The sequence below is a fragment of the Drosophila serrata genome, unplaced genomic scaffold (genome assembly GCF_035046125.1).
Source record: "Drosophila serrata isolate PLE 108 unplaced genomic scaffold, ASM3504612v1 contig_184, whole genome shotgun sequence".
Lineage (NCBI taxonomy): Eukaryota > Metazoa > Arthropoda > Insecta > Diptera > Drosophilidae > Drosophila > Drosophila serrata.
In genome coordinates this window covers 1,373,050-1,396,500 of record NW_028257082.1, presented here as the reverse complement: position 1 = coordinate 1,396,500, position 23,451 = coordinate 1,373,050, and the positions used below count along the sequence as shown (strand labels likewise).

At 44.0% G+C, this 23,451-nt stretch overlaps 9 protein-coding genes across 9 annotated transcripts; 3 read left to right on the top strand and 6 right to left on the bottom strand.

Moving 5' to 3' along the window:
- Window positions 1–2: 2 nt before the first annotated feature.
- Sox14 (Sox box protein 14) lies at window positions 3–6,906 on the bottom strand. The gene is made up of 2 exons (XM_020962338.2): window positions 4,827–6,906; window positions 3–1,762 (listed from the first exon to the last, which is right to left on the bottom strand). The coding sequence occupies exons 1-2, from the start codon at window positions 5,265–5,267 to the stop codon at window positions 176–178; spliced, it is 2,028 nt and encodes a 675-aa protein (XP_020817997.2). The 5' UTR covers window positions 5,268–6,906; the 3' UTR covers window positions 3–175.
- A 742-nt stretch (window positions 6,907–7,648) lies between these two features.
- Window positions 7,649–10,488, top strand: PPP1R15 (Protein phosphatase 1 regulatory subunit 15). The gene is made up of 2 exons (XM_020962375.2): window positions 7,649–9,905; window positions 9,967–10,488. The coding sequence occupies exons 1-2, from the start codon at window positions 9,144–9,146 to the stop codon at window positions 10,189–10,191; spliced, it is 987 nt and encodes a 328-aa protein (XP_020818034.1). The 5' UTR covers window positions 7,649–9,143; the 3' UTR covers window positions 10,192–10,488.
- Window positions 10,489–10,638: 150 nt separating this feature from the next.
- Window positions 10,639–13,579, bottom strand: mr (anaphase promoting complex subunit morula). The gene is made up of 7 exons (XM_020962333.2): window positions 13,443–13,579; window positions 12,862–13,381; window positions 12,567–12,805; window positions 12,327–12,507; window positions 11,556–12,257; window positions 10,983–11,491; window positions 10,639–10,913 (listed from the first exon to the last, which is right to left on the bottom strand). The coding sequence occupies exons 1-7, from the start codon at window positions 13,503–13,505 to the stop codon at window positions 10,713–10,715; spliced, it is 2,415 nt and encodes an 804-aa protein (XP_020817992.2). The 5' UTR covers window positions 13,506–13,579; the 3' UTR covers window positions 10,639–10,712.
- Window positions 13,580–13,726: 147 nt separating this feature from the next.
- LOC110191494 (uncharacterized) lies at window positions 13,727–15,278 on the bottom strand. The gene has a single exon (XM_020962358.2). It carries the CDS (start codon window positions 15,276–15,278, stop codon window positions 14,073–14,075), a length of 1,206 nt encoding a protein of 401 aa, XP_020818017.2. The 3' UTR covers window positions 13,727–14,072.
- Window positions 15,279–15,438: 160 nt separating this feature from the next.
- Window positions 15,439–16,991, top strand: LOC110191513 (uncharacterized). The gene is made up of 2 exons (XM_020962380.2): window positions 15,439–16,364; window positions 16,429–16,991. Exons 1-2 carry the CDS (start codon window positions 15,957–15,959, stop codon window positions 16,795–16,797), a joined length of 777 nt encoding a protein of 258 aa, XP_020818039.1. The 5' UTR covers window positions 15,439–15,956; the 3' UTR covers window positions 16,798–16,991.
- On the bottom strand, window positions 16,977–18,005 carry or (AP-3 complex subunit sigma-2 or). Its single transcript, XM_020962389.2, has 5 exons — window positions 17,848–18,005; window positions 17,697–17,788; window positions 17,441–17,643; window positions 17,163–17,379; window positions 16,977–17,096 (listed from the first exon to the last, which is right to left on the bottom strand). Exons 1-4 carry the CDS (start codon window positions 17,914–17,916, stop codon window positions 17,168–17,170), a joined length of 576 nt encoding a protein of 191 aa, XP_020818048.1. The 5' UTR covers window positions 17,917–18,005; the 3' UTR covers window positions 16,977–17,096; window positions 17,163–17,167.
- Window positions 18,006–18,093: 88 nt separating this feature from the next.
- On the top strand, window positions 18,094–18,811 carry LOC110191525 (nuclear receptor 2C2-associated protein). Its single transcript, XM_020962394.2, has 3 exons — window positions 18,094–18,248; window positions 18,300–18,390; window positions 18,448–18,811. Exons 1-3 carry the CDS (start codon window positions 18,214–18,216, stop codon window positions 18,739–18,741), a joined length of 420 nt encoding a protein of 139 aa, XP_020818053.2. The 5' UTR covers window positions 18,094–18,213; the 3' UTR covers window positions 18,742–18,811.
- A 717-nt stretch (window positions 18,812–19,528) lies between these two features.
- Alas (5-aminolevulinate synthase) lies at window positions 19,529–21,663 on the bottom strand. Its single transcript, XM_020962347.2, has 2 exons — window positions 20,174–21,663; window positions 19,529–20,023 (listed from the first exon to the last, which is right to left on the bottom strand). The coding sequence occupies exons 1-2, from the start codon at window positions 21,408–21,410 to the stop codon at window positions 19,647–19,649; spliced, it is 1,614 nt and encodes a 537-aa protein (XP_020818006.1). The 5' UTR covers window positions 21,411–21,663; the 3' UTR covers window positions 19,529–19,646.
- A 67-nt stretch (window positions 21,664–21,730) lies between these two features.
- Fmo-1 (Flavin-containing monooxygenase 1) lies at window positions 21,731–23,435 on the bottom strand. Its single transcript, XM_020962356.2, has 5 exons — window positions 23,142–23,435; window positions 22,905–23,091; window positions 22,680–22,851; window positions 22,084–22,619; window positions 21,731–22,024 (listed from the first exon to the last, which is right to left on the bottom strand). Exons 1-5 carry the CDS (start codon window positions 23,327–23,329, stop codon window positions 21,857–21,859), a joined length of 1,251 nt encoding a protein of 416 aa, XP_020818015.2. The 5' UTR covers window positions 23,330–23,435; the 3' UTR covers window positions 21,731–21,856.
- Window positions 23,436–23,451: the final 16 nt, after the last annotated feature.

Below are 23,451 nucleotides of genomic sequence, written 5' to 3'. Positions count from 1 at the left end.
AATATTTTCAATGCAAAGCATTTTATTCTCGTTTTTTTGTTTCATTCATTTTGCTGTTGTTGTTTTGTATATAGAATTTATGGAATATATAGTATATATATATATATAATTTGGTGTAAAATTATAAACGTACAATTAGATTAGTTATAAATTACACAAAACTTAAATACATCTCTCACATTTTGTAATAATTTGCAAACCCGTACTTGTTAGTGTTAAACTCTAAATGACTTCCGGTTGGCTGAGGCGGCAAGTCCTCTAATGTATAAGCTAGGAGAGCTCCGTTGTTATCGTGTGCGGCGTAGTTGAGATCATTGTGTGTTTCAATTACATTTCCGGTATAGTCTTGGGTGGTGTATGATGTGCAAGCGTTCACGATGGTGTCCGCCTCCACGAAGCTGCCGTTGCAAAAGCCGATCTGGGGCGAGTGGTCGGCGGTCAGGATGCTGCAGTCGCTGTCCTCGGCGGTCGACGGCATTGGGTTGAAATCGTCGGTCTGGAATGTGTGCCCGCCATCCGCCCCGCCGTATGAGAGTGAGTTGTTGTGTATCTCAATGTTCATGGTGACGGTCTGCGGCTGCACCACAGCGAATTCCACGTGATGCGAGGAGCTGTCGCCGCCGCCGCCGCAATCCTCGGCGAAGCAGTCGTGTTGATCAGGCACATATGGAGTTATTTGATGGCTGGCCGAATGCAAGTTGGCATCGTTCACAATGTTCTCCTCGGAGTCGAACACGGGCTCGCCGACGAGGTTGGGGTTGTGGCCTTCCAGAAGGTTGCCCTTGACCACATTTAGAATGTGGCTGCCAACGGTCCCGGCGCTGTCGTTTTGAGAACTCACCTCCAAGAGGTTGCCGTAATAGGGCATGCCCCGCAACACTTCCTCGGCCGTCTCTTCCTGTCCGCTCATGGGACTGATGCCGGAGATGTTGGCTTGTAAGCCAGCGGTCGGATCGGACTGGTTGTGTGGGTGGCTGTGAGACGATGTGTTGACCTCCAGCTGGGAGTCGTCCTCGTTGGCGAAGGGACTCATGAACATGGGCAGACGGATATACTTGTAAACGACCTCGGAGAGGTTCTCCCGCGGATTGTTGGAAATCGATTCCAAGGGACCTGAGCTTAGGTCTGAGTGTACATCGCAATCGACATTGCTGTGATTCGTGCTTAGAGGTAAATATTCAGATGATTGGTAGCTTAACAGATTATCGGCTGAGGGTAATATAATATCCACGGGATTGTCCTGCTCCAGCACGTGGAGCGGAGCCTTCACGTCGTACGCCTTGGGCTTGGACGAGGAAGTATCACCCGAATCGTTGTTTTTCAATTGTTTCGAAACCGAACCAGATTGACATGTTGAGGTAGATCTTTTGTGTTTCCGACCGGCAGTGGTGGATGTTCCATTAATTGCAAGAGTGGACAATGTGCTGTTGTTGTTGGGATTTGTGTTGTCATTTTTAGCTTCGCAGCTGTCTGCGTCCTGGTTCTGCTTCAGCGATCCCGGCGACCGCGTCTGCTTCTTCTGCGGCCTGTACTTGTAGTTGGGATACTCGATCATGTGCAGCTTCCGCAGCTTTTCCGCCTCGATGATGTACGGCTGCTTGTCCTCCTTAGCAAGGAGCTGCCATCGTCGTCCCAGCTCCTTTGATATCTCGGCGTTGTGCAGGTCCGGCGTCCGCTCGCATATCTTCCGCCGCTCCATTTGGCTCCAAACCATAAACGCGTTCATGGGTCTTTTTATATGGCCGGGAGAATGTTTCTTGGTCTGAAAGAAAATGGGAATGAGAATAGACAGGGGCTCAATTAGTCACTTCTACTTTTTATATAGGCAGCTAACTTAATGGGATATGTGAACCCCAAGAAAATCGTGGCCATAATTCACATCTCGATATACATTGTTACTTCCGGTGGCTCTGTTCAGTTCCCAGTTCCCAGTCAATACTTTTCGCGGTCCGATAAATTACATATTCATAAATTATGAAACAAGCGAAATTTCCGTTAAAGCCATTTCAGAAACAGAAACAAAAACAACGAAAACAAAACCTCAAGTATGTAGGTAGACATAAATATAACGCTCCGTTAATTTGTTCATGCGAAAAAACACATTTACCTATTATACACATTTGTATATATAATGCTCATTGCATATTAACGTATCACAGATAAAAAGTTAGGAAATAAAATTCACACCAGCCAAGAGAGCTCTGTATATATGCATTTCGTGTACTGTATACCGTATACCTTGTCTATGTCTGTATGCATTTGTATCTGTACGAAAAAATACGTATTCGCAGCGTTTGAAGTTCAATGTCCCTCGCCAAGGTTAATAAAACGCTCCTAAAACGAACATTTCTGTATGTCCGTATGTATTTAAATGTGCTCGGTTATTAAGATACACGGACAAGTGGGCCGATGTACCGCAGGTACCTGCATTCATTTTGCATCTGGCATCTGCTTCCTGGTTAGGCATTCAGCGTTAAACGTTCAGCTTTCTGCGTTTAGCGTTAAACGTTAATCCCTTCGATCTGGGCAATCTCAGGAACCATTTGGAATAGGTCATTGCGGTGACGCGTCGCACGTCGCACGTCGCACGTCGAACGCCGCTGTGCGTCGTTTGGCCAATGTGAATAACCGTTTTATTCTCGCCCGGAGAGAGACGGCAAAAACTACCTATTAATAGCGTTAACTTCGACCTTGCAGCAGTTCGTGTACCTCGCGAGTTCATCCACATCTACAGTCACAGCAACAGCAACAGCAACAGTCACAGCCACAGCCGCACGAAGCGATATACCCTTGGCAGTAGTAGCTCTGGGCTGAGGCGGAGTGGAGCAGAGCAGAGCAGAGCAGACTTTCAGCTGAAACGACGACCGATGGTATTGGTGCCGACGGGATGCGATGCTCCATCGGCCATTGGCTTTGCCTTTGCCATTGCCTTTGCCCTCGCAACTCTGCTCCGAAACTCACTCTCAATGTCGCCGTCAGTCAGACAGTTCAAGTCTAATAAGCAGCCGACGACGACGACTCTTGTAGACACAACACACTCACACTCCATTCCACTCCACTCCACTCCGCTCGGCTCCATCCACACACACACACTCGCTCGGATACGAGGTGCAGACACCCGCATCCGTGAGATACATATGTATGGTCGTGTCGGGAAGCAAGTAAAAGTGATGAAATGGGCTGGGGCAGCGCCAAGCGAGCTTTCGATTTTAACCGTTCTTGCCGCCTGCTTAGATCCTAAGGTCATCAGCTCGACATATACTATATTAAATACATTTTTTGCAATAAAGATAAAACGTGGAGCGGCGACAGAAGTCAACGACGCCTGCCGCCTGCCGCCTGCCGCCTGCCAGCCAAGTACATATGTACTCCTCATATACGAGTAATACGCAATTGAGTTTTCTGTTCGTGACGCTTCTGCTGGCAAAAGCAAAGCCATTGCCTCCTCCATCCGTCCGCACTAATAACCGTAAAAAACAAACTGCTAAGCAAGGTCAATGCACCAAATGTGCTATGTGTGCGCACAATTATTTACATATTTATTCGCTAAAATTCTATATGCTCTCGCCTCCGGCTATGACTAGGAGTCCCAGTCCCAGTCCCGGTCGCAGCCCCTCCTAATTGCATTCTTGGCTAGCTGATAGTTGTACATTGGACTGACTAGCTGGTTCTACCACCTCTTGGGGGGGGGGGGCTAGTAAACAAGATGACGAATTCGGGGCTCTTTGGAGCGCAATAAGGAACTGCTTCGTGACTTTTAATAAACATATTTACATCTATTCTAATATTAAAACGAATACGTATCGCTGGTCACAGTTAAACAGCGCAATTATAGACGCTTTCGTTTGCTTACTATTCGCCTGAGAAAACAACATATAAGATACATATCTACAATGTATATATATGTCTATATGGATATGCAAGCTCGACACAAATAATGTGAGTCATCATCAGGGAAGCGAAACGCGAGCACAACCGCCCCGTAAATGCACGGGGACAAAAAATGCACTTCCACGCATTCCCCGAATGTAAGTATTGTATCTATGTATCTGTATCTTGAAAATGTGTGTTCGAAATAACGATCCATCAATGCTCCCTCCAGGTAGATACGTATCCAGGTACGAAAAAGGGTATTTCATCATAATAAGACAAACCGAAGTTGAGCTTTTATGATCAAGCGTGAATAACACATACGTAGATTCGATTACTAATCTCCAATAATGGTTTTGCCTTCTGCCTCCTTGTGTGTATTTGTAAACAAAGAAAATAATCGCTGCAAAAAAACTTGAATCTAATCTACAGGAAATCTTATCAGTCAAACTTTTTGTTGACCTGTCCGGTCTGGAAAAAGTATTTGTATATATGTATATTCGCTATATGTAGGTCTCTCAGCCAAATATCAAGTTCGTTTGGCTTGACGAGACAGCTGTGTGCCCGTTTTTATCAAAGTAAATATAGTTTCCCATTTGAACCGATAAGAAGTGCATTGCGGCGGGCGTGAGGCGGGTCCTCCTCCGCATGCAGGGGCTATCTAGAAGAGATAGGGAACGGACGAATCTCTCTATCGAGATGTAAGATCAGGCCACTGGGCTGCGGATTAGTTGGAAAAATGACGTGGAAGTTAGCAGTATCTATGTCCACACATATACCAATGGTTGTGGCCTCATTGGGAATGTATAAAAACAAATATTTCGGAAATCGTATACATATAGTAAACGTTTAGAATAATTTTATAATTCCACTAAAGTTAGCCACTTTTTCAGGCCATTTGTATTGAACTTTTCAAGTTATTTCCCGCTGTGTATGCAGGCTTGTCTCTTACTCACTCGAGTTGCATCCGAATACGGGGTGCTGGAATTGACAGGAACCCGTGCAGATCCAAACACCAGGCTGGAATCGATGCCGCTCATGTTCAGTGTCATTTCATGGCCGCTGTGGCTCGGAGATCTTTCGCTGTCCATATTGGATTCAAGGGGATTGGGGTCGTGGAGGGGCTTGGGGCTTGGAGCAGCTGCAGCAACAGGCGCGGAAGGCGAAGCCACAGCCGCTGGATGAGTAATGGCTCGCTGGCTTTGTGTTGCTGCTGGTTCTGCTGCTGCTGGCGTTCTTTGGGGGTGCGGAGTGCAGAGTGCCCCGGGCACGGGCACGGATAATTGTGGGGCTGGACTCGCTGGCCGGGTGGTAGTGGTGGTTGCTGGAACGGCTGGCAATGTTCCTGGGCGAAGTGTGAATGGTGGTTCGGCGGCCTGGTTGGGCGCAGCTATCATCTTTCCCGGAGCACCTCAGTTGGATGCATCAGAGCGGGGTATCTGTATCTGTGTATCGGTTTTATCCCAGGGAAGCTGACTCGATGATCCCTGGGACTGGAACATAGTCGCTGATACTGTGGCAGTGGTGGTGAGGCTCCGATAAGACGGGGATGCTGTTTCTCCGGGCCTTTATCTCGGATTTATTATTATTTATTATTATGCAGCTCCCGGCCAATTATGCGTTATGTACTGTTAACTATGTACTGCCTATGTACTGCTGCATGTGCACTATGTATTCGTAGTCGTAGGCGCTGTCCGATCGCACATATGTTCGTATGCTGGCCCGTGTGTGAGTATGCACTAGGTATTGCTCCTCAAGGTGAAACTGGTTCCTCGTTATTTATTTATTTTATTTTTTGTTGTTTTTTGTTTTGTGTTTGCAATATTCCAAGACTCACGTTCGCTGCGTCTGTGTAATGAGCTTGTAGCTATGTACGTGTGCCTCTCTATATACTATATATCTGCAGCACTCTCACTCACACTCTGGCTCTCTGTATTTATTGTACATTTTATTAATTTATAAATGCACTGAATTAAATAGATTGGCTCGTACTTATGTGCCCAGAGTTTACACACCCGTGTACACCACGTCTGTGTAATGCATATGTACTCGAGACTGTGGTCGACACTAATACTACGGCAGGCGAGCACCAATACCACTGAGAGTCGTGTGTGTGGTTGTTTTGTTTGTGTTTGTTTTACGTGTTGCTTTTGTTGCTAACCATTGCTTCTTTTGAAACACCAACTATTTTGATAATATGTCTTCTGGGTCGTTGCTGAGATTTGTTTTTAAAATGATTACACGAAGCTTGGCGTTACATGCGCGGTTTTTGTATATGTTTATGCTCGCGGAGCGTTATCACTTGCTGCGGAAATACACTTGCAGTTGCACTGACAATAAGTATCTGTGTGTGTTGGTGGACTGTATTTTTGTATCTGGGTTCGGAGTCAGAATCTGAATCAGAATCACAGTCAGATTCAGATCGCGGATTTTTTAATTAGTTAATTCGTGGGGTTTAATCACAACGCGATTTATGCACACTCGTTTCCGTTACCACATATAGGTAGGTTTATAGGCCCTGCTTGGCAGTTGATTTAGTTTAGTTAGGCTTAGTTTAATCGCTTCGCTTAGGTGGAGAACTGTGTCTCGATTCTGTCGGAGTCGCGCGAGTGCCAGGGCATTTCTTCTTGTCCTGGTCAATCTAAACTAAACATCGCGTCGCAGCGGAATCGAAATGGAATCGAATCGAGCTGAGCAGAAGAGCGAACGCAACTCTCGGCGGCGCAGCGCAACGCAACGCGAGGCAGCGCAGCGAAACGTAGCGATGAGATACGAGAGTTGGCTTGGAGCGAATAAACTACGCAAAAGATTTTACGTTTTTATTTTTTGTATATTTTTTATTATATTTGTTGCTTTTGTACTTGTTTCTTGTGCAGCGCCATGTACTGCTGTTGCTGCTACTGCTGCTCTGGTGTGTAATTTTGCATATACGACGGGGCTAGTGTCTGTGTGTGTGTACTTAGTTCCCGACAACCTCGTCTCGTCGTCGTTTGCTGATCACTCACAGCTGTTCAAGTGAACTGAACGCAAAGTTTACGACTCAGAGTCCCCAGCACGTAGATACAGATACATTCACCCATACCAGAGTCAGATACACGAGCTGGCCTGTGTTTGCGTGCGCCCGAGAGAGCCAGCGAGTGTACGTATCTGTGTCCGCGCTTATGTGTGTGTGCATAATGACTCTCGGCCAGACTGATTTCCTTGGCCAGCCAGTGGCGAATCGCAGTCAATTGCGGGTGGCGACCACTTTATATTGAGTCAGTAGTCCTAGGTACTAGGATTTTGTAGTTAGTTTTATGTGTTATTAAAAAAAAAATTAGCCAAGTTAATGAAGCAATTTCTCCAAAGCTCAGTAAAAGTTGAAAGCTATTTAATGGGCTAGAATAATATTATAATGAAATCTTCTTCAAAAATCTGGATTTTATTTTATTTATGGGAAAAAATAATTACCTTTTGGGAGCCACCCGCAATTCGCACCTGTACGTTGCTATCAACTGTTGCAGTAGCGTTCCCAGCTGGTGTGTGAGTAACTCTGAGCACAAACATATGGGTGAGCGAGTGTGTGTGCGTGTGCTAACCACCCCGCCATTCCCCCCCACACCAACACAATGCTTATGAATCAGCTGTTTCGATGTGTATTAATCATATGGCTGTTTGATTATCTGTGCGTGTGTTTGTGCTCATATACAGGCGAGAATATGTACATCAGTATATACGCATATATGTATGTAAATATGTGGGCATGAATATCAATCTGGCTTCTGTTTATTTCAGACAATTCTGAACGCTTTTCGAGTACGGAAAATCGAAATAATACATTGATATTGTATTATATGCTACGCTACGTTGGTATTGGGATGCAGCTAAAGACTTCTTTATATGCTTCTCGTTAGAACACATACATATATACATATATGTATGTATGTACATGTTCAATAAACATGTAATGCAGTTAAACTTGGATATTTAAAAAATTACGTGCGAATATACCCAAAACTTCTTATGCACAGATGCAAGTACGTCGTATTTACTTATGTATGTATGTATGTATATATTTATCTGCCGTTGAGTACGGAGAATGACGCAGCGGAACATGCACTTGCATTTTCATACAGTGTCAGGTATAAATATCGGCTAAAGAACAAGAACAATGTCTGAAACACGGAAGTGATCGTTTTGTATGAATGTATGTATGTATGTATATACTTACTTTTACATTTTCACATCTTTCTTGTAAATTACAAAAAAAAAAAAAACAATTTTTCAATTCGTTTTGAGATTGTAAAGATGTGTACATATATGTACATATATGAAGTATGATTATTGTTAAATTATAAATAAAATATATCCGATCCGTAATAAAACCCCTAATACTGATTATTGTGATATCCCAATAGACCATATTAATCTTAAATAAAATATGGGATGCTTAAAAATTTGTTTGTTTATTTGTCTAACTTATTTGCTTGCCCTTAAAACTAAAACAAACTACGGCAACTTTTCTGTAATATATAAAATAGATGGGAAATTTAAAATTCTATGTAAATACTGGTTATAAATAATAAACATATACATATATAAGTATGTACTTTATATTCTGTGTTTAAAGGAGGGTTTAAAAACCTATCTATAAACAATCGATATATCGATAGACTTAACTGCTATTCGATTGATTTGATTGTGTTGTTACTTTGTTGGACACGATTTAATTAATAAAAACGAATTTTCGAATGTATTCCTTTTTTATTATTTCAACTACATTTTATGTAGAAATATACAAATTTAAACCAAATGTAATATGAAGAAAAACAAATTCATATGCTTCGATCGATAATAATGCCCGACACGAATCGGACAATGTTGTAGGGTATACCAACGAATAGTCGCAAAAACAACAACGCTCAAGGTGATTCATCGACTACTTTTCATCGATAAATTTTCAGCTCTAGTGAAAAAGTATGGAATTATTCTTCAATAAAACGTGTAAAACTCTCAATATTTTCGTGCCCGGACTCTATATTTCGCTGTATACCCTAGAAACGAAAGCAGAACAAGCATACAACTGAAAGCAAATCGCGCGCAAAGTGTCGGATGCAAAAACTTTTATTTCGTTATTTCACCCCGCATTACATTATTGGTTCATCGAGTAATCATGGGAAAATCTGCCTCAAATTAGCTGGCTAAACAATGCCACCGCCACCCAAAACCAAGCACAAGAAAATGGCCTTTCTAAAGGAGTCCCCCCAGCAGCGTATTTGTGTTTTGAAGATTAGATGTCGAAATTCCACACCCTTATGGGAGCGCTGTTTGACCCCTTCCTCTTTGTTCTCCGACTGATTGCAAACATGAGCTCCCCCATCTACGAGCAATATCGGTGCTCACCGTCGCATCGCCTCACTGGGCGGCCACTGTGGAAGCCAAACAAGGTTAACAAGGAGCCCGAAGCGGAACCGCTAGACTCGCACCGAACGGTCACCAAGGAGCAGTTGCTCATGCCCCCACTGCAGCCAGAACCCCTGGCCAGCATGATGTCGTTCCAACTGATGGCCATGGACGTCGTCAGCCAGATGCAATCAGCCCTGCACCAGTGCGTTGCTGCGTCCCAGAGTCCACCGGGCGTCAAGATGGCGGGACTCAAGCTGGACGCGCTTCGGCGCTCCTGCTGCTTCTTTATCGACCTGCATCCGCACTCGCGGCACGGCTTTAAGGAGTCCCTGGACGAACCCAACTCTAGTCAAGTGTCCAGCGACAAAAATAACAATGCGGACGTCTCTGGTGGATCGAGTACCAAGGCGGGTTGCTTTCGACGTCAGAGGAGTATTTCCGAATGCAGTGAGGACAGTTTTATTTGCTTCGAAGACGACGCAGACGAGGAAGATGACAAGGATGGTGAGGACGAGGACGAGGACGACGATGATGACGATGACGATATCAGCGTACAGTTCACGACATGCTGCGAAGATGAGGACACCGAGCAGGCCGATGAAAAGACCTGCGCGTGCAGCAGCAACGACAGCTCAAAGAGCCTCAAAAAGGTTTGCATTAACAAATCTATAACAGGAGTGCGTTATTTACTAACTATCACTTCCTACACAGGTACGCTTCAACCTGAAGCCGGAAGTTCATGTTATGCATGCCTGGGACTATGCCTATCGGGCGGCCAGGAAAAGCAAGTGGGAGGTGATTGCCCGGGACCGGTCTCGATTTCAGCAGCGGATTCATCGTATTGCACCCTTTATAAATGCTGTCCTAACTCCGGAACACCGCGATAGTGTCTACCAGGCCCGCTTTCTGATGGAGGAAGTGCGTGCTCTGCATTGATATACCTGAAATAGATTTCGATGTACAGATTACAGTTTGATAAACTAATGCGACATTAAATTAAGCATACTTGGTTTGCGTGTATAAAGCAATTAATTAAGCCGCAAAGTTTGTGATTTTTTTATAAAACCAAAAACTGTTATCCCTGTATATCTGTATATAGTATCGAGACCAATTCACTTTGCTTTGCCTTTAGTTTTAAGAACCCTTAAAAGTTTGAATTTGTTGATCTAACGGGAATAGTATACATATAAATATATATTAATTTGAAGCTAAATAAATTAAGATTTAGGCGTATTCTTCAATTTTGTTCGTCATTCAGTAAAAAGAAAGTTAAGGTAACGGTTTTACCCCACACACTAGCACAAGTGATAAGCTTTGATTACGAAAAGATAAGACGACAGTTTCCATAAGATGGACGACGTGCTGCAAGTAACCGAAATTTCATATGCTTTATCACCTTTATTTCACGATTTCTTCAGTCGTTTGCAACTTAGTTGTTCGATAACAGCTCCCAAAAATTACTTAGCCAATTGATAAACTCCACCGGAAAATATAAGCTTGTGCTCCCTGACTTTTCGCTGCAAGAAATGCTTCAGCTCATCCTGAGTGAATTCAACGCCGCCGCTGTGGGAGGCAAATAGCTTCAGCATCTGATGGATGCGGTCGATCGGCATGGAGTCAAGGTTCGTGAGCATGCCTACAATGTAAGACCAGAAGACCTGAAAACGGAAAAGATTACAGAATCTTTAAGAATCAATGGAATTTACCGAAATATCTCCACCACTCACTTGAAGTTCCTCTTCCCTCTGGTCACTGGCCGAGGCCATGGCCGACTCCAAATCCTCTTCATCGGCTTCCGTAAGACTCATATCTTCAAATTGTGATTTTTCCTCGGACTCCTTTTCCAAAAGTGTGAAAACTCCCGGCGTTGTCTCAGAAATCAACCCGTGATTTTGCCAAAAGCTTAGACGACGTCGTAGAGCAGACTGTGGGACCTTTGTAATTGTACTTAGATCCTCAAGAGTCCATTCGCTCTTGCCCTGAAAGTGGTATATAATGACCGCCAAGGTGGGGCTCACAACCATTTCCATGGTTCGATCCCCGATCTCGATCTCGATGTTCACACGCCCAGTGACCGTACGCCAGTTGAGCGTACGATTGCCCTTGTACGCTTCATACGCCTTGGTATACTTCTTGAACTCCGTTTCGATCTCATCCGGCAGCTGCAGACTCTCTTTGTTGAAGGACGGCCAGAACTGTGCCGAAACAATTAACGATGAAATGTCAAATTGCTGATCTGAAAACGAGAGGCAAATCAAAATATTTCTCTAATCAATAGGTTAGATGTCGTCGTCACTCACTTTCTGGACGATTGCTTTCCCCATGGATGTGTGCGTTGATTCGCTTCGAGTCGGTAACATCTTTCAGCATTACCTCACAGCTATGCAGAAGGGATTCACCAAATCGGATCTTTAGCAGTTCCAGATTTCGAATTTCCTTCTCAGAATTAAAGTCCAGCTGTGACAAAAGGCGGTCTGCCATTAGATTGCGATATTCGGTCATGAACAACTCCTTGCTTCCGTAGATATCAACGACCATTGATATAATGTCGGCCGATCTCATTTTCCTCGAGCTGTTGTACTGCATGACACTGGCATCGATGCCGAACGGATCCGGTTCCCAGTTCTCCCAGTTGCTAAACTCGTCGGCACCGGAATCCTTTCCGTCCTTGATTGCTTCCCCCTTGGCCAGTTCTTCGGACAGGTCGGTGGGTCCCTCTTCGGTTAGACCGGTTACTACACGCCGGACGGTGTCGTTTCGCTTACGAAGGTAGTCCTTAATGGGGGCTGTGACCATCTCCAATATCACTCCAGTATTGTCTAGATGGCGAATGGCCTTTATAGCCGCCACGTATCCAGTCAATATGTCCATGGTGTTGACGCCAGGATGCAGAATTCGGGCTTCTAGGGAGCTTCGCAACGATTCGGTTAGGTAAATGCGCATGTCAATCTTTTCCATACAAATCTTGAGGTCGTCTATGGCCGGAATAGAATCTGGATAGTCTGGGATGCATGATATTGAAAAATTAGTATGATTTCTGTTATTAAATGATTTTAGTTCCAGTACCATACCAATAATTATACTGAAGAACTGGCCGATAACGCTTTGTGCGAATGTCTCGTACATATAATAGGTCAGTTTGACCTTAAAGGATTGGACAGGAGCGGGAGCATTATCTTCGGTTAAACAATCCTTCGACTTCCATTCTGAGAAAATGTTTTCCAGCCATGACATTATAACATCCGATAGCCACTGAAGCAGATTTCAAATTAAAGAGGGGGGGCTTTAAAAGGCAGGAGAACCCAACTCACCGTTTCGAGCTGTTTTAGATGGCTCCGATCGAATATGCCCATGCACGTGTCGTTGATGTGCTCCTTGATCTTGAGCTTAATGAGGGCCGTCAATGCACTGCCAGTTAGGCGATCTGTGAGATTCATCTCAAACAGCATCGTGTTTGTCTTGTTCACCATTTCCGTCAGCTTTTCGCAGCAGCACTGCTCCACATCGAAGTTGCAGCCGACGCAGAGCAGTTCGTCGAACACATCAGAGTCTGAAAAGGTACCAGGTTAATCAACGAACTTAGGGGCTTGGCTAGCCAATACATACCAACTGTGGTTAACGCCAAATGTGAGGCTTTAGTGAAAAGTTTAAAATGGACCCAGTAGAATGCCCCCACGACCACGCTAAACGTGGGCGGCAGCTGGGCCAGCAGGCAGTCCCTCAAACAGTTCTCGATTCCATCCTCCCGCAACAACTTTACCGTCCTTAGAGCTGGCTTATCTTCGCTCCCAATGAGCTGAATTAGACGGGGCTTGACTTGCATCAGGTTTTGAAACCCCTCGTGTAGTTCGTTGACGGCTTCAATGAACTGGGTGAACAGTCGATTTTTGTCAGGCAGCGCTTCTATGGCCAATGCTTGGTCGCTGAAACCGCTCTGCAGTTCTGGGGGCACCAAGCCGTGGAAGTGTTTCCAGAACTTTGGCACCAAAACCTTTCGAATAGACGACTGTATTTCCAAGTCAAGCAGAGCAGCAAAGGTGTCAATGCCTCCAAACATCGTCAGGTGCTGGCGAACATTTTCTAACACCTTCTCATCCACTGGACCGGCGGACACCGTAGCCTGGCTCTGAAAGGGTTTGCAATTGATACAGCCAGATTTTGTATATGAAACAAAGGGATCAACCTACCACGCCACCCAGAACTGGGAATATTTTTACTACGTCCGCCCACAAGGCGGCAAAGTCGCACATTTCTACCAACTTTTGTAGCAGTTCAAAATCATATCAAAATGCCATTAGTGATGTCAAAAATTGTGCAGCGATAGAACAATTCTTATCGATAACGACGATGCTCAGTGGCGCATTCATGTAGTTTTGAAGGGGGTTAAACTGGAACAACTGTTTTTCAATCATTCAGTCCTGTAGTATATCATTCATACTCCCAAACCATATCAGAAAAAATCACAATAATGTATACTGCAGTAGTTTTTTATATTAAAGGATCGATGCGGGTTGCACAGTAGCCAGAAAGTAAAAAACAGCAGAGGGTTTAAATTTTTAAAAATATATCTTCATGTTCTGGCAACACAGATAGGTTTAAGTTAAAATTAAATTGCATACGACTTATTTACAAATACATACATACAAATTGAGATATAAGGGCCAGCATTAAACATGTATAGGAATATATTGTTAAATTGCAAATTTATTTAATTTTATTGTACTGAGTGCGTCACCCGACACACGCCCGTTTCAGCCAATATAAATATTGGGTTGGATGCCAATGGCTTGCGACTTATGGAGTAGTTAATTATGAAACTATCGTATTTTCAAATGCGTTTGCTGATGCTTTTTCAAGTGGTCGCTCCGCACGAATCGCCGACAGCACTGCGGACAGGCGTAAGGCTTTTCGCCGGTGTGCGTTCGTATGTGCCGGTTTAGGTCGTCCTGCCGCTTAAACCGCTTCTCGCACTGCCGGCAGCGGAAGGGTCGGTCCTGCACGAACTGAGGCATGCCGTAGGTGCCGGGGCCATCCTGCGGCGGTAACTGAGACAGTGTATTTACAATTTCGTCGGCCGGCTCGTATTTCACCTCGGGCTTAGCCTGGTTAAGAAAGGATGGCAGCTGGCTGTGGCTCTGGTTCTCAGGGGCGTGCGGAGGTGCCACGATCTGATACTTGTCACTGTGCTCTGGCCGCTCCAGCTTTATTTTCAGCGGCTTGTGTTGGTAGTCCACAATCTCTGCGGGCTGCTGTTGGTGAATCTGGTGCTGCTGGTCCACATTCTGATCGCCACAGCCGCTCATGGCGGCCATGAAGTGGAATCCCGAGGGCTCTGATTCCGAGGAGTGCTTCTTCGACGGCTTAAGTCGTACGGCGTTCGGCACGGACCGCTTGGGCGGGCTGCTTTTTAGCTGCCTGTCGTGGGTGGCCAGGTGCTTTGTGAGGTGGTCGCTGCGCGAGAACTTCTTGGTGCACTGAATGCATTCAAAGGGCTTTTCGCCAGTGTGCGTCCGTAGGTGCCGGTTGAGCTCGTCGGAGCGGGTGAAGCCCTTGCCGCACTTGGGCTCGCTGCAGACGAAGGGCTTGATACCCGTGTGCCAGGTGAGGTGGGAGCGCAGGTGGGAGCTCTTGCCGTAGCTCTTTGTACAGTTGTCGTAGGGGCAGACGAACTTGCGCTTGGGATCTGATACGTGCGGTGTGGCCAGCAGCTTAATGGTGGGCATGATGCGGATCTTGGAGTTGCTACCGTACGGCGACCCGTCCTCACCCGCACTCCCGTTGTTATCAGTCTCAGCAGCACCGACTCCGTTGTGCACGTTCTCGAGATCCAAAGGCGCCGCCGCGCTATGATGTTTCATATCGCCAAAAATCGTGGAGGCCCGTAGTATCACGTCCGACGCCTGCTCGCTTAAATGTGCAGCGACGCCAAGCGTGGGAAACGCTGGTGGTGGTTTCATGGGTTCTATAGGCGTTGATGTCGTCAGCATTTGGGGTGTGGGCGTGTTTGGTATTACTTGTGACATTGCGCTTTCGTTCGACGCTCGTTCGCTGGCGGCTCAAGTGTATTCCGCGTCCAGTCTATAATTGCAAATGTGTTATTCGTTTCGAATTGCCAGACCTCAGCTTTGGTTTAATTACAAACTTACCCAATTCGCATTTATCCAAGTCTCTGTAAAGGAAACTGTTCAGTGGGCGTCGGCCGTATTTATCAGTAAAGTGGTCCCTCGTCACCATAGCCAGCACGGATAACGGATTTACTTTTGTTTCGCGTGTGCCGCACACATTTTCCAACAGCTTACGGCGCCCGCGGATGCATTTATTTATTATAATTATTTATTTTATTTATATACTGAAGAACAATTATTTAGGATGCATGTTTTCGATGCTTTATTCGATAGATTTCGGACCGAAAAATACTCCAATTACAAAAATACCACAGCACAAAAAGATAATCTAATCGATTCACTTCTATCGATTTATGTAAAATTAAATATTTTTGTGACTCCTAAAAAGTTAAGACCATTAAAATTAATTAGGATTTTTATTTAAATTTTTGATAAAAAAAAAGAATCATATCATTCTTAGTTCTGTGGGTCTATTTAATTTATATTTTTAAGTCTCGAGAGGAATATTTTATTTACTGAGACTTGGGCACACTGGCAATTTGTTATTAAAAAATAGTATTAAATAATAATAACAATATGTCTTCGGAGGGCGAATTACACCCTAAGAGTCGCCAACGACGAAAACCGACTATTTGGAGCCGCGAAAAGATATCAAAGCTCATTGAGCTTTACCGCGACTCAGATTGTTTATGGAATCACTTTTCGGAACGATATAAAAATAAAGACTGTCGCTCAAAGGCCATCGAACACATCTGTACCACGCTCGGGATTACAAAGAACGATTACGGAAAGAAGGTGCACAACCTGCGCAACCAGTTCAATTCAGAGTTAAAGAAGTTGGAACGGCGCCTGGAAGAATCCGGTGGCTCCAGTTCCAGTCAGCTCCCCGAGAAGACTTGCCGCTGGGAGCACTTCAAAACTCTGATGTTCCTGCGCTCCGTGATCGAACCCCGGCCAGGATATCAGCAAAGTTCACAGTGCAAGGTACGCTTACTAATTGCCACTCCCACTCCGTACCATGCATTTTCTTATCCTCCTTTTGTTGTAGAAAGTAGCTAAGCTGGATTACAGCTACACAGACCACGACGAAGACGTGGGAAAACCAACCCAAACTTCAGTTGAGAGCTTGGAATCAATAATCATAGAGGCTGTCATTGAAAGCGAGGAGATAGAAAAGGTCGATGAACCGAAACCGAAACCTATTCCCTTAGTCCCGAGTCGGCTGGCAGAACAACCTGCTATTGTGACAACCGTTCCAGTCCGGGATCAGTGGGATGCCTTCGGGGAGCTAATCGCCTGTGAGTTCCGCAACCTTAACTCGGAGCTTTCGCGAAAGCGGCTGAAAAGGAAAATAATGCAAGTTATGCTGGAGATCGGCGAAGAGGATGATCTGGAATGTGCCGGTCCAAACAGTTGATTTCTAGGACTGAATAAGATAATATTTTTATGTACATATATTTACATTTGTAACCGTTCGAATTTAAATACTAAAAAAATAAGGTATAGAAGTATCTGATTGGCAGACCTCCCAGCTATTTGGTATGTACATTTTAATTACGGAAGTATCCAAAAAAATGCATATCAAATCTTTGAATATATAGTTAAATTGCATATATATATTTATTCGGTAAAGGGAGATACATTGCATAAATGAGGCCTAGTTTAAATGTAACAGCAGTCCATGAACGTAGAGTGCCATTGGAAATTCTTGAAGAACTGTGGAGAATCAAGAAAAATCTCACCCTTATTATTGAAAAATGAGAATCTTTGATAAAAACATACATTTGTCAGAACTTAAAGTCCTTAATTGCCTGCGGCAGATCAGGTAGCTTGATGTCCTTAATCTGTTGGGGAATGTTCATACTCTTTACGGCGCTCACAGCGCGTGCTGGCGCAGCCGAGATGCCCGCCTCCTGTTTGACGATCTTGTTCTGCTCTTCGATCCTGGCCATTATGTCGTTCATGTTGGTTTGCAGCACCATACCGCCCATGACCAGTTCTAAAAACAAAGCTTCTATGAGTAAATCTTCAAATAATTCCTTAGGGAATCGCATTCAAACCTGACAGAATGTGGTGGACGGCATCGGCGTGAAATATCAGGTCCAGCTCGCAGACATTCTCAAAGCACTTATCAAGGGTCTCCACGAATACCTGAATCAAGTCAAGGATTCCCAGTTCGCTCTCCGAGGAGTCCACGCAAAACACGAAGTACAGCGTGGCATAGTGGCGGTAGATAAGCTTGTAATCTGATCCGCCAATCAAGCTAGGAACATTAGAAGCGGTTAAAAGGTCTATAATATTGGGTATTGGACTAACCTGCCGCCCTCTAGGAAATTGCAAACATTATCGTCCCGCTTGGATACCAGCTGGAAGGTCTCCTTGATTATTTGTTGTTGCAGGCTTTCGTCCTACAAGAAAAATATTGAACTGGACGTTATCCGGATCTGTAATGCGCCTGAGCACTCACAAAATACTGGTAGAATTTGGAAAGTCTTGGCTTTCCATGGTTGTTAAACACAAGAATGGCTTTAATCATTATAGTTTATAAATGTTGATAAAACTGCCAGCTGTTTCTTGCCAGGGCTGCCAGTTAGGGGTTAACCTATCGATAAATAATCTCAAACTAATTTATAAATCGAAGATACAAATTTAAATTTAAAAAATAACTTAATTAAATACTAAAAGCTTAAACATATTTTGGTTCGTTTTAAGTAAATAATACTGAATTGAAATAAACTTCAAATTTAAAATTTGAATTTCTTACAGAGCTGAAGTTGCTCATCTCTAACACTTAGAACCTCGCGGTTTGTTTATTTACATTTTTGATAATAAGATGAATATTTTGGCTAAAGTTCACTATTCCTGCAGGTATTTCGTTATATATTTCGAATTATATTTTATTAAACGCACTGATTTCAGAGTAAGCTCTGTGTTAAACAAAGAAGTGAAGCAGTATGGAAAACAATTCATGTTTGATGCGCAAGAAGATACTTCCTGGAGCTCAGATGAGGTATTCCATTTTGTTTGTTTTTAGTTTTTAATTGTCTAAATTAAGCTGTTTTTCTAGGGAACACCGCAATGGATTATCGTTATTTTTGATGAGCCCCATAATGTCTCGGGATTCGAGTTTCAATTTCAAGGCGGCTTCGCTGGCCAAAAATCGGAAATCCTAATGTATGCGGCAGATGGAGCCCAGATACATCAAGAGTCCTTTTATCCAGAAGATATCAACTCTCCTCAGCAGTTTCATCTTAAAGATACGTCGCGAGGAAAAGCGTGTTCAAAGATTAAATTCGTATTCGAATCCAGTACAGACCTTTTTGGCAGAATTATTGTATACAATCTCCAAGTGTTGAGCTAGTGATAAGCGGATGTTTCCAAACATTTATTCTTATCAAAAATAAAAATAATGCCCATTAAGTACACATCAACTAAAATTGAACCTTTAATGGGAGTTGAGTCATGCTATCAAGTATAATTTTGTGTGTATTCATTCTGCAACTGCAAAAATTTTGGTGCCCTTGCAAAAGGTATTAACATTTTAATAAGTATTTTGCAACGCTGTGAAGGACTCATTTCTAAGAAAATAAATCAGATATAGTATTGATCCGGAACAACTGCCAAATCATGTCCGGAGCAAAATAATGTAAAGACTTACATAATTAAAATTACCCAAAAATATAAAAAAATTACTTGTTTTTTAATTTAAATGTCTTTGACTGTTTTTTTTTTAGACTAGTAGCAACACAAACGATTCCAAAATGAAGGGTGTACCAACTTCGGATCCCCGAAATAAATCCCCTTACTATTTATTTTGTACTAATTTCATCATTTTGTTTCAGAGTTAGTAAGCCCTTCATGGATAGATAACGAAAGTTTAATGCCATCAAAATAATTAATATTTTTGGGGGGAAGTTTTTGGAATGAGGTTTGTTTGGCTTCTGCTGTCCACTATTCATTCAAATGCCCTTCAATTTTGGGTCGACGTTCAAGGAGATCGCTTTCGTGTCATTTCCTAATTTAAATACCTTTTGCGAGCCAATGTACTTTGCTCATGAAACACGCAACTTCCCTTATCGGAGGTGACACTTAGCCTGTCATATCATCCATCTTGGCATTACCCTTACCCATTGAATTATTACATCATATTTATTGCACCAATACCATTGTTTATTTATTTCCACAAACCACAAGATTAATTTTTAGGCAAAGGTAAATATTTCGAATGCTTCAGTTAAGATGCGTGCCTTGGTTAAGAGAATGAATTTATGCGGCAACAGAGATTTCCAAGCGGGGACAATTGGGAATTCCGCATTCAAGATCCGGGGATGCGTCCTGATGCCAGCAGCTCTCCGAATTGCAGAACATGCAGCCGGTCGGCGAAAGCGGAACGTTGGTCGAGAGATCTACCATTTCCCATACCTTCTTCAGATCGGTAACTAGAGCGTTCATCATTTCAAAGGTATGGAAAGGTGTCGGGGCAAGTCGGAGTTTCTCTTCGCCGCGGGCAACTGTTGGATAGTTTATCGACTGCAGGTAGTGTCCAAAATGTTCCATTAGCACGTTTGAGATTTGGCTGCTCTTCAGAGGATCGCCGATTTTGATTGGAATGATGTGACTGGGGGTATCTTCGACCGGAAAACCTTAGACGGAAAACAAAATGCAGTCAATAAAATTTAAGTAATGGATGCATATACATATATCCTCCTAAATATAGCCAGCACTTAAAATGAGAGGAAAGTGTGACGATAACCTTAAATTCGTATTACATAAATTCTAAAATTACATCTTACCTTCGCGTTTCAGCAAGTTCTTCAGATAGGAGACGTTACGTTGGTGCATGTGCCGCAGCTGACGACCCTCCTCCGATGCCAGGATATTAACAGCCTCCAGGGCTCCGCACAACACGGTGGGAGGAAGAGAAGTGGTAAAAATGAAGCCAGCCGCATACGATCGGATCATGTCAACGAGCTTATCGGACCCAGCAATGTAGCCGCCGATGTTACCGAACGCTTTGCCCAAGGTACCCGATATAATGTCCATTTTGTGCAGCACACCGTCACGTTCTCCGACTCCGGCGCCATGGTCCCCGTATAATCCCACGGCGTGAACTTCGTCGATAAAGGTAATAGCCCCGTATTCGTGGGCCACGTCCAGTAGCTCCTCAAGGGGGCAGATAGCCCCTGTCATGGAATGTACTGTCTCAAACGCTACGATCTTCGGGGTGCTCTTGTCCACCTGCTTCAGCAGCGAGCGCAAATGGTCGACGTCGTTGTGGCGAAAAATGTGCTTCGGCACGCCACTATTCCGAATGCCCATTATCATGGAGGCGTGATTGCCAGCGTCCGAGAAAATCTGACAGCCGGGTAGGAGCTTTGCCAGCGTAAAGAGCGTTGAGTCGTTTGCCACGAAGCATGACGTGAACAGCAGAGCGGCCTCCTTCTGATGCAGCTCGGCCAGCTTCCGTTCAAGCCTTTCGTGGTGGAGAGAATTTCCAGAAATGTTCCTCGTTCCTCCCGCCCCCGATCCGTGCATGTTAAGGGCCTCCTGCACCGCCCGCTTAACGCCCGGATGGGCGGACATGCCCAAGTAGTCGTTGGAGCACCACACAGTAATGGGTTTCTCCGACCGCTCAGAGTACTCCAGCGCGTGCGGAAACAGCCCGTCGCCAGCCAGGCGGTTCACCTTTTTGAAGACCCTGTAGGAGTGATCCCGTTTCTTCTTCATGATCTGCTCGTTGAAAAAGCGCTCGTAGGGAAAGGTCTCCGCGGAGGTCGGAGCCACAGCCTGGTCAGGGTCGGCGGGCTTTACGTCACCAGCCACCGCAAAGCGACTGCCTTCCGTCGATGTAGAGTACGACCTTGTGGCAGTCGAGGCATATGGCAGCGAGGCGACGAGTGAAAGTTTCTTCTCGCCCGCGTTCAGAGTTTTGCCCACCACGGGGCAGTACATCGCGTAAGATTGGGTCAGCACCTCTGCGTAATTGCGCAGAAAGCTAGCCGTAAATCGGTTAAGGAACGGACACTGCATGACGAAGCACTCTTTCGAAGAACCAGACCACCTAAATCAGCGAACTTTGAAAGTGAATTGAGAGGTGCTACGTAAATTATGCAAGAAGTTGATATTGCGAAGGAGGCGTAATGTGACCAGGCCAATGGCCAAAAATGTCCACAAAAAGGTGGTTCAACAAGTTGCGGAAAAAATACTAAACAAACATCCACAAACAAAGGTGAATTTCTTGTTTGAATTAAACAATGAGAATATATCTGGTTTTTTTGACGGCATAAAACGCTTAAAGCTATATGTACATATATATTCCGATTGCCCCATTTAAATTAAATTTTCAGCGATTTAAAACTTAGTATGTCATTTTATAAGCATGCTGACCATATATACCTATGTATGCAAAAGTAAATGCTTTATTGTGTAACTGCCTTCGTTTACTTCATTTGCATTCAGGAATGACATTTATTTTATTAATTTACTTTGATAAAAGTCTCATCATCCACTATTTTAAAGATATCCTCTCGAAAATGAAGTAGGTTTTCATTGAAGCATTTGCTGCTTTCGTCGTGCAATTTTGCCATAACACCTTTTATTTTCTTTATACCAGCGGTTTCCGCCAAATCCGTGTAATAGTGGGCCTTAAGGAGTGAAATTAAAAGTCTCTAGTAAAAATAAATCGATTCAAAGATAAACATACTTGATTGTGTCCCAACATATGTGCTTGACGTCTTCGGTAGCCCTCATTCCAAAGTTTGTTCATTCTGTCCTGTGTGTCCTTTAGCATCACCTCCGGAGATGGCAGTTTGTTTTTCCCATTGTAGTAGCTCATGACGAATCTTGCCTGTAGATCCATCATTTGTGCCGCGCAAACGTAAAAGGGCAAGCCAATCAATGCAATCGATGGGTCTTTTATGTTGATGCATTGTTTGTACAGATCCTGGACGTACTTGTCCTCAACATAGATCCCCGAGTCAACACTCAGAAAGGGAAAGGCATATTTATATCCTGTACAATAGAAAATAATGTCGAACTGCTCATAGGACCCATCCACAAAGAAGGCCCCATTTTCGTCGAGCTCCCTCACATCTGGCTTCTGGCGGACGTTTTCAAAGAAAATATTATCTCCAATATCTGTCACGTGATGGCTTATAATGACTCTCTTCGCAGCTCTAGATATGATATTAGACAAATCCATTCCACTTGGGCCACCCCCAATCACCAGGACTGTTTTACCTGAAATTTAAGAATATCTTCGGTTATTATATTTGTGAGGTCTTAACTGCGTAAACTTGCCTTCGAAAATTTTATTTGTTCTGAAATCGTGGCTGTGCATGGACTCGCCCTTGAACCGCTCCATATTGGGAATTTTAATGTAGTTGGGAGTGTGATAATGCCCGTTTGCCACTATTATCTTATCGAAATAATGAAAAGCGATCTTGTTTGTCACCACATCTTTCACAAGGACCTGCACAAAGTTGTTTTAATAATTGAAATTATTCAGGAGTCCCCCCAACTTACTTGCCACTTTTCATTCTTTTTCACAACTCGAACCACATAGGAATTAAATCGGATATGTTGCTTTAGTTTAAAATGTTCCGCATACTGCTCGAAGAAATCCAACATTTCATCAGATCTCACATAGGACATCTCATTTTCGGCAATTTCAAAGTCCGGAAAACCCATTACCTCCTTGGGCAAATTGGTGCTGTGAATTATGAATGAATTATGCTCTATAAGGGATAAAGGAGATCCTACCGTAAGTTTTTGTACATGCTGCTATGTACGTCAATTCCGTTGACAATGCCTGTTGCCTCGTTGTAAACCCAGGTTCCCCCGATTCGGTCAGATAGTTCAAATACAGTTGTTTCAAATCCACTCTCAACCGCATGTCGGGCACTGCAAAGGCCACCCGTTCCCGCACCAATTATGCAAATGCTCGGCATTATATTACAGCTTATTAGATTAATTGTTTCCAGGTGCGATATGCTGGGATCGCCGCACTTAACTGCCTGATTGCTTCGACTAAACTGAGGATCGCATCATAATGAACTGTATGGCTTCCCCA

Coding starts and splice junctions, on each gene's coding strand:
- Alas (XM_020962347.2), bottom strand. CDS start 21,410: ATGCAGTGTCCGTTCCTTAACCGATTTACGGCTAGCTTTCTGCGCAAT. Junction 20,024..20,173: donor GAACTTGCTGAAACGCGAAG/GTAAGATGTAAT, acceptor TTTCCGTCTAAG/GTTTTCCGGTCGAAGATACC.
- mr (XM_020962333.2), bottom strand. CDS start 13,505: ATGTGCGACTTTGCCGCCTTGTGGGCGGACGTAGTAAAAATATTCCCA. Junction 12,806..12,861: donor TTTGGCGTTAACCACAGTTG/GTATGTATTGGC, acceptor GTACCTTTTCAG/ACTCTGATGTGTTCGACGAA. Junction 12,508..12,566: donor ATCTAAAACAGCTCGAAACG/GTGAGTTGGGTT, acceptor AATCTGCTTCAG/TGGCTATCGGATGTTATAAT.
- LOC110191525 (XM_020962394.2), top strand. CDS start 18,214: ATGAATATTTTGGCTAAAGTTCACTATTCCTGCAG. Junction 18,249..18,299: donor AAAGTTCACTATTCCTGCAG/GTATTTCGTTAT, acceptor CACTGATTTCAG/AGTAAGCTCTGTGTTAAACA. Junction 18,391..18,447: donor CTTCCTGGAGCTCAGATGAG/GTATTCCATTTT, acceptor CTGTTTTTCTAG/GGAACACCGCAATGGATTAT.
- or (XM_020962389.2), bottom strand. CDS start 17,916: ATGATTAAAGCCATTCTTGTGTTTAACAACCATGGAAAGCCAAGACTT. Junction 17,789..17,847: donor CCAAATTCTACCAGTATTTT/GTGAGTGCTCAG, acceptor TTTTTCTTGTAG/GACGAAAGCCTGCAACAACA. Junction 17,644..17,696: donor AATTTCCTAGAGGGCGGCAG/GTTAGTCCAATA, acceptor TAATGTTCCTAG/CTTGATTGGCGGATCAGATT.
- LOC110191494 (XM_020962358.2), bottom strand. CDS start 15,278: ATGTCACAAGTAATACCAAACACGCCCACACCCCAAATGCTGACGACA.
- Fmo-1 (XM_020962356.2), bottom strand. CDS start 23,329: ATGCCGAGCATTTGCATAATTGGTGCGGGAACGGGTGGCCTTTGCAGT. Junction 23,092..23,141: donor AGCATGTACAAAAACTTACG/GTAGGATCTCCT, acceptor CATAATTCACAG/CACCAATTTGCCCAAGGAGG. Junction 22,852..22,904: donor AAAAGAATGAAAAGTGGCAA/GTAAGTTGGGGG, acceptor AACTTTGTGCAG/GTCCTTGTGAAAGATGTGGT.
- LOC110191513 (XM_020962380.2), top strand. CDS start 15,957: ATGTCTTCGGAGGGCGAATTACACCCTAAGAGTCGCCAACGACGAAAA. Junction 16,365..16,428: donor AGCAAAGTTCACAGTGCAAG/GTACGCTTACTA, acceptor CTTTTGTTGTAG/AAAGTAGCTAAGCTGGATTA.
- PPP1R15 (XM_020962375.2), top strand. CDS start 9,144: ATGTCGAAATTCCACACCCTTATGGGAGCGCTGTTTGACCCCTTCCTC. Junction 9,906..9,966: donor GCTCAAAGAGCCTCAAAAAG/GTTTGCATTAAC, acceptor CTTCCTACACAG/GTACGCTTCAACCTGAAGCC.
- Sox14 (XM_020962338.2), bottom strand. CDS start 5,267: ATGATAGCTGCGCCCAACCAGGCCGCCGAACCACCATTCACACTTCGC. Junction 1,763..4,826: donor CGTATTCGGATGCAACTCGA/GTGAGTAAGAGA, acceptor ATTTTCTTTCAG/ACCAAGAAACATTCTCCCGG.